The sequence below is a fragment of the Hyalella azteca genome, unplaced genomic scaffold, assembly GCF_000764305.2.
Source record: "Hyalella azteca isolate HAZT.00-mixed unplaced genomic scaffold, Hazt_2.0.2 contig11567, whole genome shotgun sequence".
In the NCBI taxonomy this organism is placed as follows: domain Eukaryota; kingdom Metazoa; phylum Arthropoda; class Malacostraca; order Amphipoda; family Hyalellidae; genus Hyalella; species Hyalella azteca.
In genome coordinates this window covers 1-12,541 of record NW_025941560.1, presented here as the reverse complement: position 1 = coordinate 12,541, position 12,541 = coordinate 1, and the positions used below count along the sequence as shown (strand labels likewise).

At 39.7% G+C, this 12,541-nt stretch overlaps 1 protein-coding gene across 1 annotated transcript; it reads left to right on the top strand.

Moving 5' to 3' along the window:
- Window positions 1-7,662: 7,662 nt before the first annotated feature.
- On the top strand, window positions 7,663-9,202 carry LOC125178641. Its single transcript, XM_047882887.1, has 2 exons — window positions 7,663-9,073; window positions 9,198-9,202. The coding sequence occupies exons 1-2, from the start codon at window positions 7,951-7,953 to the stop codon at window positions 9,200-9,202; spliced, it is 1,128 nt and encodes a 375-aa protein (XP_047738843.1). The 5' UTR covers window positions 7,663-7,950.
- The last annotated feature ends 3,339 nt before the right edge of the window (window positions 9,203-12,541 follow it).

The following is a 12,541-nucleotide window of genomic DNA, read 5'->3' as shown; positions in this document are numbered from 1 at the left end:
TGGTCAGTTATAAGCTTAAGCAAAGAGGCAAGCAATGGTGCGTCTATTGGAGCGCCAGCCCAACGCGCAACCTCCTTGAACGAAAGTCACAGCGACACTGCCGCTTGCCCGTGCCCGTCAGCCCGTGCAGACTGCAGCCCGTCACGCAAGTCAAGTGAAAGACAGAACAGGGCTTGAATGCCCGTCGCGCCAGTCTCGATGGTCGGGACTGCCTCAGTCCGGACTGAAAAAGCCAGTTTTTCAGGCGTCAGTCTCGCAGAGTCTCATAGTGGAAACGGACCTAATTAGACATGAGATACTGTTGTCGCTGTGCAGGCGTCGCTGTGCAGGCGTCGCTGTGCAGGCGTCGCTGTACAGGCGTCGCTGTGCAGGCGCTGTGCAGGCGCCGCTGTGCAGGCGTCGCTGTGCAGGCGTCGCTGTGCAGGCGCCGCTGTGCAGGCGTCGCTGTGCAGGCGTCGCTGTGCAGGCGTCGCTGTGCTGGCGTCTGCGTAGATATAAAATTAATGACCTTACAAAAGTTGTTAATTAATTAAATAATCAATATCATTATTCCTCAATTATATTAAATGTGAACAGTTCTGCTGACATCTTTTCTACAAATTATTCAAAATTACGTTCGTCTGGTATAATTCAATGAAGCTCGAACTGTATTCGTAAATAGGGTCCAAAGCAAGACAATTGTCATCGAAGTTTAAATAGCGGCAATTAAATATAATTATCTAATTTCTACTTGAAACCAGGGAGAGTGGGTGAATACTATTAATTTTTAATTCAACATTTTAGGGACATGTACATTATTTAACTCTGCAGGCACCAAACGAAGCAGCAATAACTTCAAGCTTGTCAATATATTTCGAGTCGTTGCTCTGCTCTTCCTGTGTAGATGTTACGTCAGATTAATTAATGAACGAGTTATTGCATTTGTATCAGTCTTGGTCTCCCACGCTCCGCCATATGTTGAAGTGAACTGCTTTTTCATATGGCACGAGGGCGCGAATTGATCGTTTCCTTTGTAGTTGATTAATTAATGAGATGCACTTGAGAGAAGTTATATCTTAATCAATAAGCGAGTTGATGTTCGAAAATCTATTAATTCGCTAACTATGAATGGCGTATTGAGCGATCGTGCGGGTCATAAACTAGAGCTTAATTTGGTAAAATTATTTCCGTTAACCAAGAGCGGTAAATGACGTCCGCTTACAATGGAACTTATGGACAAACATGAACTTTCTTCAGGGCAAGCGTCTTAATGCCATCGTGTTTTAATTCCTTTAATATCATTCAACATTAAATTCAACACAATAAAAATAACACTCACCCAATCGACGAATCAACGAGGTGCATGTGGAAAACAAGGTACCGTCCTTGGGCCTGTCCCCATGTCAAAGGCGTAGGGAATAAGAAAAGCGTAGCAAATGCATTTAATATGCATTGTGCATTGTCCTTCCTCGTGGGAGCTCTGTAGGAATTACAGCACCTTGTTCTCCTCCGTGGGTCGCACAAACTACGACAATGAAATCCATGATACCACGCACGAGTGTCTTCAAACAAACACACAACCTGGAATGTGTAACTTTAATACAGACTTGCAACTTACCTCTGTGTTGCTCGGGATGGACGACCCTCCGAACTGCCGCAAGATCAATTCGATATCACATCCACCTCTATAAAATAAGGAGCTTGCATTTCAATATTGGACTCCAGTTTTACAGTCGCATCTAACATACACATTTTCTCTGTGGATTTCTCTCATACACACCTCGAAATCTCGTATATCATACCGGGAGGCCATTACTTTGGTTTAAGCTTAGTATGACGATCCGAAATGTTTCGTAAATACGTGCTGGTAAAGTACTACTAAGTATCAGGTAGAGAAATTGATGATGATGAAAAACGCATGAAAAATTAGGCTTTTAGACTACAATTTTGTGATCAAAATTCATGATAAATTATATTAATTAAGAAATGCATAATGCATATTTATAAATATTCGCGTAAAACGTACGTCCAATATAATTGTTCATAAAAAATGAAAACTTTACCAAACATTTCAAGCTACGAATGTAAGAAAGTTATTTAGATATAAACGTATGAGAAGTGTCAAAAATGTGTCAGAAATGAAAATTAAGTTTCCTGAATTAAATAAGAAACTACTGCAAAATTGAGGAATATGTGTGGAAAACTAATAAAAAGTGATTATGAATTAGACTGGCCGGTTTCTGTGTTCGCAGTACACATCGGAATATGCCGGAAATTCACGAAATGTTTGTGTTTATAGACTTTATGAACAAAATATGCATATATTATGATGTAAAAAAATATCGAAAAAATAATATATAAGTGCGGAGAAATTTTGTGGAAGGTCAAAATCAGTAATACGTGTGGGAAAATTTTCAAATAGTATATAAAATTATATGAAATCTAGGGAAATCTCCACTAGTTGATCAGAAAAAAAACCTAAAGCGCAAATCCCGTAAAAATTTGATCCTCGTAGATACTTGATACGAAGAAAAGCTCCCAACAAATAACCGCACCAGGATTGTGAGGCGACTGGCATTCATAACGTTGATGCGAGATAAATTGTAATATAAATATAAATCGGAAACTATGATTGTAAATGAATTGAGGGGATTTTCAAAACTCCCCAGCTTCGTGATGCACTTGGTCCCGCACTGGCCCTTCTTCCTGAAGCCTCCATATAAAATAAGTTAATTCATTGAGCAGCAAATCTGTCAGTGTCTGTCCCATGGCTAACGGGTAATGCAGATGAACAAATTCAATTGTTAAATATATTAAGATTCCTAATTGACTCTCCATGCTATAGTTTAGCACAGTGGTTCCCAAAGTGGGCGATATCGCCCCCCTAGGGGCGGTGGAAAGATTTTGGGGGGCGGCAAGGAAGAAAATGGCGTTAAGGGGGCGATAGGGGGGCGATAGTCCGAAGTCAATGTTAGAAGTTCGAACGTTTATTTGACGATTTGTACACAACACGTGCAGCACACGACTCCCAGCGATAGTTTTTTTCACCCAGATCTGTTTTTTTAACCTCTCCTGGGTTTACGTCTCGGACAAATTAAAGGCCGGACCCGCGGCCGGTCTAAAGGCCAATTTCCAAATTCAATGATCAAGGAATATCTCTCAAACTAATGAACTTAACTCGATGAAACTTGGTACACGTATTCATTAGGACCGAAAGATAATGTTTTACTTATGAAAATTGTTCGAATTTTGCCATCGTTTGTTTTTGCCATAGTTATATGGCAATACGGGCCGAAATTCATAGTGATCAAGTAATTTCTTCCAAACTACTGAACAGATTTGAACGAAACGGTATTTAAATACCTAACCTCAGCAACGATGATTTTACAATTTTTTCGTTTTGCATTCGTTTGCGAGTTATACGGTTATACGTATACGGCTCTTGGTTAAACTGACCGGTAGAAAAGCTGGTCGTTCCTCCTATATCTGTATAACTCGCGAACGAAAGCAAAATAGAAAAAATTGTCACGAGCTAAACATCACCGTTGAGAGGTTAGGTATTTATATACAAAGTTTCGTTGAAATCTGTTCTATAGTGTTGAAGAAATTTCTTGATCGCCGGGAATTTAAGTGACAAATTACCCGGCGATACGGGCCGAATGTAAGGAAGTGTGAAATCAAGAATGGCGGTAAAATGAAAAAAAAAACTCGAAAGCGAAGGTAAATCGAAAAAAATTTTATAAGCTAAGAAATCACCGTTTGGTAGTTAGGAATATATATTCAAAATTTCGTTCAAATCTATTTGGAAGTTTCAAATAGTTTGGAAGAAATTCTTTGATCACTGCGAATTTCGGCCTGTTTTGCAATGTACGCGTTACTCACGAATGAAGGTGATTTTTAAAAAAAATTACAAGCTGAACATCACCGTTAGGTTCTGATGAATACGTGTTTCAAGTTTCATAGAGCTGCGCTCATAAGTTTGGGAGATATTACTTGATAATTGAATTTGGAGATTGGTCGTGAGACCGGCCACGAGTCCGGCCGTAAATGCGCCCGCGACGTCCCTAGGTTTCTAATGCTGAAACAGTTAAAACAGCTGAAAAAGATATTGGTTTAATAAATGGGTTTCTATTTGTGAAATAAACATTTGTGTTTAACCTTTATCTTTTACAATTGCAGCGTACTAAATTTCAAGAAAGAGGCGTATGTCTGTGGGGGGCGCTAGAAATTCACTGGGGAGCCAGAGGGGGCGCCAGCCTGAAAAAGTTTGGGAACCACTGGTTTAGCAGATAGTTGATGAAATACTAAGCCAAATAAAGAATTTCAATATTCCAAAATATACACCTAAGCAGTATTTAATCAATAATAAGATATCTAATTTATACAATGCACGATATATATTTCAAGACAGTGCTATATGGGCGAAAAAACTACTGTTCAACAGCACGGCGCGCAGGCCGGATTTTTCTCACCCGAGGTTGGAGAACGAAATTGACTCGCAGTGAAGTGGCTACGTGAGGTGGCGGCATGCTTGAGGTGGTCTGAGCTCTAATTGCTTAAAGGCCCATACCCGAAGATTTCTAAAACAGTGTTAGCTATCATAAACGATAAATATTGCAGTGAGTTGTCTATAGTTTCAAATTCAATTCAGTATTTCTAAGTCAGTGTCAAACTGAATACATTTTTTTATCGTCTCACCTTCGCCTCTTTCAGCCTTTGGAATTTGTGTGGTTTGTAAACATTGTCATTTTAACAAAGCGCCGAGGATGCTGAGATGACGAGATGTTCACAATCAAGTTGTTATTTATTAATGTTCCAAAGCTATTTGTGAATTTTGAACAGTGCACATGCTGAAGAAAATTTTCTATCAAATCCGCCATTAAAAATCTATAAAACAGTCTGTTTGCTAACGAACCTGCAAGTAAAATTTGCCGGTAGACAAATAATTTTTTCGTCAGAGATCTGTGACATCTTGCTCTTCCCCTAACATTAATTTCGTGCACAACTTCGCAATTTTACGTGTTCCCTTCGACCGGCACCAATATGGCCGTATTCCCTGACGCTGGATGAACATTTGACAAAGGTCGCTTCGTGGAAGAAAGTTCCTATTTGTATCTTGCTATTTATAGAAGATTTCATGTCCTCGTCCAGAATTTTGCAAAGTTTTTCATTGCGCAGGTCAAGCTACATCGAAGTACCATATTGTACGTCTTCTGTAACATCTTAAATGAAAACGCCAATAATTATTCAATTCAAACGGTAAATTTACAGAAAAATAATTTCCTGAAAATGTGAAAAAATAATCAGGGACAAGATTAGATTAAGACCTGAAGTGATTATAGGTAAATTATGCTATTATGTGTGCTTATAGAATAGTAGTTCGTACATTGCTGCTAGAAATTTAAAACCGGTCCAGGTAATTTAATTGTAAATTTAGCAAGCTGCATTATTACATGCCGCATATCTGCGTAAAATTATATAATTAATCTTAGAAACAATGCGGGTATCATTCACTTGTAATTCACGCAGTATATTGACTTTTGTGTGCATTTTTGTATTCAAAAAATTTTGACCAGAATACTTAGTTACTTGTTCCCTTAATTATCCCTATCACATCATTTGTCGTCCATGACATTATATGTTTTGAAGATATCATCTCATCGTATTCATTCCATGCCGGCAATTAGTTTAAATTGTAGGTGGTAATGCAGCTGTCCCGCTTGTCAGGCGTGCCCCTGGTGACGGTCATGCTGCCGTCCTGCCAGCTCGTCGCCGTCGTCTACTCAACCCTCTTTGTCAGGTCCTCCTTGCTTCAGGTGAACCTTAACTAATTATCATGTATTTGATCAGCACTGTTGAGTCATGTCTTGATGATATTTAGTATCAATATTCCTTTAATAGGTAATATTGAAAATTATTTAATGAAGCCTTACGTAATATTTCACTCTTTATGGTATAGGTTCGGCTTCCAGTGTCACTGTCGGCGCTGTTGGTGCTGGTGACGCTCTTCCGCCAAGCAGTTTACGAGCTCCCCAGGACGCCCTACATCAAAATTATGGACGCTTGGTTCCTCTCAGTGACAGTCATCGTATGCGCTGTAATTCTCGCCTACACCGCATCTGAATATGCCGACATAAAGCATGAGATAAAGAGCAGCTGAGAAAAAGATAAGTAGGGAAATTAACCAACGAAAAGACGTAACAAAAACAGGTAAAACGAGAAAGATTATTTAAAAATGCATTTACGTGCTTTGCCTTTGTCAGTTGTCGACTACATGTCATGGTTTTGACTACGTAGCGACGTGCAGTAGAGGACTAACATTTCAGCAAATAAAATATACTAAGTTGAATGGAATATTTGGTTACCTTTTCTATAGCTCTGAGCTTTGTAAGTAAATTTTCGGTCAGAGCTTAAATATTGACTACCATGACAAATGATTGTAAACTGTCGAAGAAAATTTATTACTAACTCTTTCAAAAACTGTTATTCGAAAGAAAGTTCAGAAAAATTCATTCCTTCATTAATCGTTTTTCCGATAAATTAATCATTTACAATACGTTTCCGAACCCATTGAACTTGCAACCCGTTCTTCCACAGCCATCACACAATATCAGCGTCTCAAGCCTCTATGAAATAGAATCACCAAGGTAAGACTTCCCATCAATCAACTGTAGCCGCGTGATAAATCGTTGGAAACATTTCACTAATATCGCCTGCCTCAGAAGCAGCTATTGACCAGCCACTCAATAGGCCACCCGATGGAGCTCGTGCTGTCACTTGCTACTAGTGGTACGGCTTAGTGTTGGAGAGAGAGAAGACTTTGGCTATCACTGCTCTCGTTGTTTGCTTGGAGAAACATATAAGATGCTTACTAAAAATTGATAATTGGAGTGATACTTCGAGGATATTTTCTTTAAGTGCTACAATATTTCTGTCGTTGACCATGACTGGAAGTGTGACCGTGCGCGTGTTTCAGTTCCAGGAGGATGTGTGACAGGCTCCCAACATCAGGACTTTCGCTCGCTATGACTTCTCGCAGGTAACTGAAACATTTTAATCCAATCGATAGGTAAAGTTAATTGTGTTTGAATGACTTATAATTTTTATTTACTTGCTAAGAAGACAAAAATTGCCTCAGAGTTGATCAATAGGGAACAGGAATATAATTTAACGCTCATTGGTTTTTCCTGAAGTATTCCAATCCATTGCAGGAGCCCTTGAAGACGATCACTAACTTCACCATATGCTACCGCCTGAAGCTGGCGGCAATTGTGCAAGGAAACGTCCACCTATCCTACGCCAACCCCAGCTTTCCGAATAATGCTCTGCTACTAGGTAAGAAAGGGCTTACAACTGCTTTCTGGTGTGCATAAGGACTGTCCATCTTCCTGCATCCGGATAAACGTAATAATGAATTAGTAATGTCACATTTCAATAAAATTTAGAATAATATTAGGCCAAGATTTACCATTGAACAAAATTCAATAGGATTAACTAATTTTAAATTATCTTAACAGAAGATTCGAGAATGAAGCTGGAAGTGTTTTACAATGATGCCTACAAATTAGGCGCGTACTCGGTTGAACCTATTCTCCACAAATGGCAGCACTACTGCCACACCTACGACAAGCAAGTTATTAAAAGTTACCACAACGGCTTACTAGTAGCTTTCCATGAAATTGAGTCCACCACTAAAACAGGCCTCAACTTGGATGGAATTCTGATACTCGGGCAAGACCTAGATTCGCTCGCCGGAAATTTTGACGTCAATGAAATTCTTCGAGGATCGTTAACTCAAGTAGAAATCTTTGATCACGTTCTTGGAGAAAGCGATATTTATGAACTCCTGCACTGTGGACAAGTTCCATATAACCCTTTATTTTCGTCAGATGTTGCACCATTTGAATTATTCGGAGTCAAACTGTTGATGCGTCAATCGAAAGCTTATGTGACAAAACGGAAACCTTCTTAATGTTGACAGATATCGCCACATTCGACGAAACCATCAAAATGTGTTCGAGAACTGGGGGAAAAGTTTTCATTCCTACCACCACGGAACAAAACAATAAGATTCATTCCGTGTTGACACAGCCTTCATCTGTCTGCAGTCCAAATTATCAAATCTTACTTGGCGTTCGAAGGAACATTATATCAGAACACTGGAGTTCCTATGATGGACGAAGGAATGTAGACGTAGTTTTCTTCCGGGAAAATGCTGATTCGGTAACGTTTGCTAATAACGACTGTGCTTCAATGGGTATTTCTTCTCCACTGTGGTATCTTGACAACTGTTCATCAAATCAGCCCCTCTCGTGCACACCTTGTTCGTATGGTAATTTTCCACCGCTTAGACTTAAAGGTTTGTGCTTCAAACAGGAAGAATTTGGGTTCACTTATATTTTAGGGTACCACTCGAAAACCCCATATTTTTATTCACTTTCTGGAATTCTTATATACAAGGAGAATAACAACGAGTGGTACATGTTTGATGCTACTAAGCAGAAAATTGTAGCATCCATAAGGTTAGTTGCCGACACCTACAATCCTCTGGGAAGGAAACTTTGGATCGTGCAAGTTCATGGATTATGCCAGTTTCGACAACACGACAATGTCCTCATCACGCTAACGTCATGTGAATCTTCAATGTTCACATGTGATTCTGGAGACTGCATAGCTTCAAACGATCTATGTGACGGGATTGCTCAATGCCAAGACCAGTCGGATGAAAGTAACTGTGCCATCTTACATGTTCCCCAAACATATAACTCTCGCAGTCCCCCACAGAACGAAGCCCCACTGATTATCATCTCCAACATCGAAATCTTGCAGGTGCTGGAAATTGATGACGATCATCACTGGCTACAGTTGGATTTAGTGGTAACATTAACTTGGAAGGACGGTCGGTTGAAGTTCATGAACCTTCATAAGGATTCTGATGATAATTTCCTCAGCGACGACGAAGTAGCGCAAATTTGGATCCCAAAGTTTCAATTTTCTCCTGTTCAAGATGGGGATTCTACCCTCATTGACAAACAAGTCCAGATTGTGGCGGCTGGGGAAGCGTTGTCTACAGACTACAACAGACACAGAAAAGGTGATGGAGAATTGAAAATTGGGCGATCCAATTTTTTGCTGCGAAATCGGAATTATTACACAATTAGTCACTTTAGGTTACTGATTACATGCATGATATTCAAATAAGATTGATAATATTTCAGAATAATAAAAAATTTATATGAATTACTAACGTTGACAAATATTTGACAGATTCCATCTATCCAGGCTTGTCCGGTGAAATCGTTCTCTCCCAATACTACAGGTCAGTAATGGGACTAGCGGGTCTCTTCGGTCATGTTTGCAATCGTTATTATAAAATTGAATCTCTATATAGAATGAATGCCTTATACTTTGTTGAGGCCACTGAAGCTGACCATTAAATTTTCCATTTGCGATATGAAAACATTTTATACTTTATGGCACTGAAAACAGTTAGTAGAGAAGTGGAAAAGACGCGAGATTGTGCGCAACTTGTTGTTCTTCTTTTTTAGTATCAAGTTTGTGTGCCACTTCAAGGTATTTCGGTACCCTTTCGACCGGCATCAATGCCCATTCTTTCTGACGTTGGATGATATCTGGGAAGAAGTTCGGTTCTTGGGAATGAACTCAGTCATAAATGTGACTCTTAAGGAGCCCTCGTCTTCGTTCGTCGTTCAGAACATCTCGCAGTTTGTCACCACTCAGGACGGGGCCAGCAGCGTCCAGGTCTTGTATACTCGTGTTATCGTCATCAGGAATTCATTTTAATTTCACTTAACACGTTGACCGCGTATTGGTACATATGCGCACCACGAAATGTATTTCTCCAGGAGGTAGTGGTACATAATTCAGGTTGCCTGAAATCGGCCAAATCCGAGAACAAAAAAGGCCGATAATTCAATGTATACTAGTTTATTTGTAGGTTCCGCTGTAAAAATTCCATTTCTTTTCTTTTTGCAGTATTTAAAATTCAATTAGGAAGTACCCCTATCATAAATTTTAGCCGGCAAACACAATTGAGAAAAACTAAATCACGGAATTTGTCCGGAAAAAATGACCGTCTGGCAACCCTGCTTAAAAAAAATACAAAAAATGAAATAATAGTACAAGATGAAGCAATCGTAGTCAACGTGTTAATCATATAAATTATCTTCACTGACAACTTAATGCGGACAGTGAAAATTGTCTTCGAATATCATAATTAACGCAATGTCAATAAGGATAGGAAATGAATTATTATAGTTAAAGCTTGCTAGAAATCTATCATCCAGACAATGTTCTGACCCATTACATAAAGTTTGAAGACTACTAGTGTTAATTTTAAAATTTCATACTATTTTCTTTAAATCCTATAAATTTCACGATAAAATTCGATGCAACTGGCCTGCGGTTCAGGAGTAAGGATAAGATGACGACAGGCAGTTTCGTGCTAAGCTCGGCAAGTTTACGTTCGTGTTTTACATTCTTACCGACGAGTCATAGACCAATCACTAGCTAAAAATTCTATATAAAATAAAGCTGATTTAGAACGAGAACCATTGACCAGCTACGACTAAATTGCAATTGCACAATGCATTCTTAAGGGGACCGACCGGGCTAAAATTTTCAATTTTGGCATTTTTCGGTTTTTGTGCTCATCTGAAAGCTGCAATTCTGCTCTTTCCAATGGTACCACTGCCATCGCTGTACGCCAATATTTACGTTAATGACGTCTCTTTAAAGGGAAGCGGGTGGGAGAGTTCTTTAAGAAATTAGATATAAATTAATTAGCTGCTGAAATCTTTGAATATATCGAGCTCCCCAGGACGCCCTACATCAAAATTATGGACGCTTGGTTCCTCTCAGTGACAGTCATCGTATGCGCTGTAATTCTTGCCCATATTGCCTCTGAATAATAACTGGCATGAAGCATGAGGCTGAAAAAAGCAGTTCCTCTTCTGAAAACAAGACCCTTTCGAGAAGAATGGCCAAATGCAAGGCCATCGAGAAGAAGCCGTCACAGGAATGGATGAAAATAATGAGGTTGTATGTATTTCCCTCAGCTACCGCTGGCTGTCTTGCATTTCTTTGGTTTTACAGTTTCTATATATGAAGAATTATTACGTGTTGAAGACCAACACTCTCCGGCTCGAAACATAATACCATAAACTCTTCTTTCTCTAACGTCCTGGCTATATTCATGAGCTACTGCTTAATCAGCAAGTCGCTAACTCAGCATGACAAAGCTAATTAATGTAATTAGACCGACCCTGCCAAGCAAAACTGTGACCTAGCATCAGTCCCCCACCACATGAAATATTTTAAAACCAATTAGATAAAACATTTTTGAGATCCTCCCGCATTCAGTTTCTACAATTACAGAATGTAAATCCTATGCACCGAATCAGCCTCCCTTCGAATGGCAAATTGGTTGTCAAAAAGGATTAAGGATCTTGTGTTTTTGTTGTGGCCCCAAGCTCGACACCTGGCACTACTGGACAAGCCGATGATGGAGCCAGCGAGCGATGGCACTTATGCATTGCCAGAGGTCTATTGTATTGAGAGTAGTCAGGTTGTTGGCGAGGTGAGGCACATCGTCCGGAAAAAGAATGAGAAGCTGCCGGACTGCCGGTCATAAATTTAACTCATGAACATGAACAAGCCTTGTAGCAAACGATCGGTATAAAATTTCTCGGCTAAACTCAGCCATAGAGCTGCAAAGTCGCTCCTGTATATTATACCAGATTTCCCTTTAATAAAATACCAGAAAATACCAGATCTGATACACTTCAGTTCCTTGACGACTTGAAGCCAAAGGCGCTGTGTGCCTGCAGCCGCTGCTCTAGCCGGTTTATGCTACGGCCAGACTAAAAGCGTTCACGCGTACGCTGGCTGACGCTTCAAGCAAAGCGGCGCCGCGCTGCGCGTATGGTGTCCAAACTAGACGCTGAACCGCGCAGCTTACTGTGAGTCTGTGTGTAGAAATGCGTGTCAGCAAGAGACTAACAGCCGTTCGCCTGGATGAAAGTTTTATACAAAAGGAAAGATAAGTTTAAAAATCCCATACCTATATACTTTGTTTTGTCTTTTTTGGAATTCATTCAGATAAGATTAGATAGATATTTGATAGGTTATATATGATGCATACCTCGCGAGTCATGATGAAACGCAACTTGTGTAGCTAGAGGTGATGAAGCTTACCCATTGCTTCCAAACTTGATGAGACCATGCCCCCGCAAAAACTTAGATGAAAGCAAAAAAATATTCAACTACAGACTATCAAGAGCTCGGCGTTGTGTAGAATGCGCCTATGGCATTATGACTTCAAAATTCAGAATTTTAACGAAATCCATCGAGACCAGCGTGGATAATGCTGTAGAAATAACTAAAGCAACTACAGTTTTGCTCGTGATTCTTGTTAGGGAGAAATTTGATAAAGACACGGCATTTACATCAATGAAATTAAATGCATCGAATGAACAACATGAAACTATAATTGCTCCCGTTCATAGAAACAGCTCTAGAATTGCAACAGATGTTCGGAAAA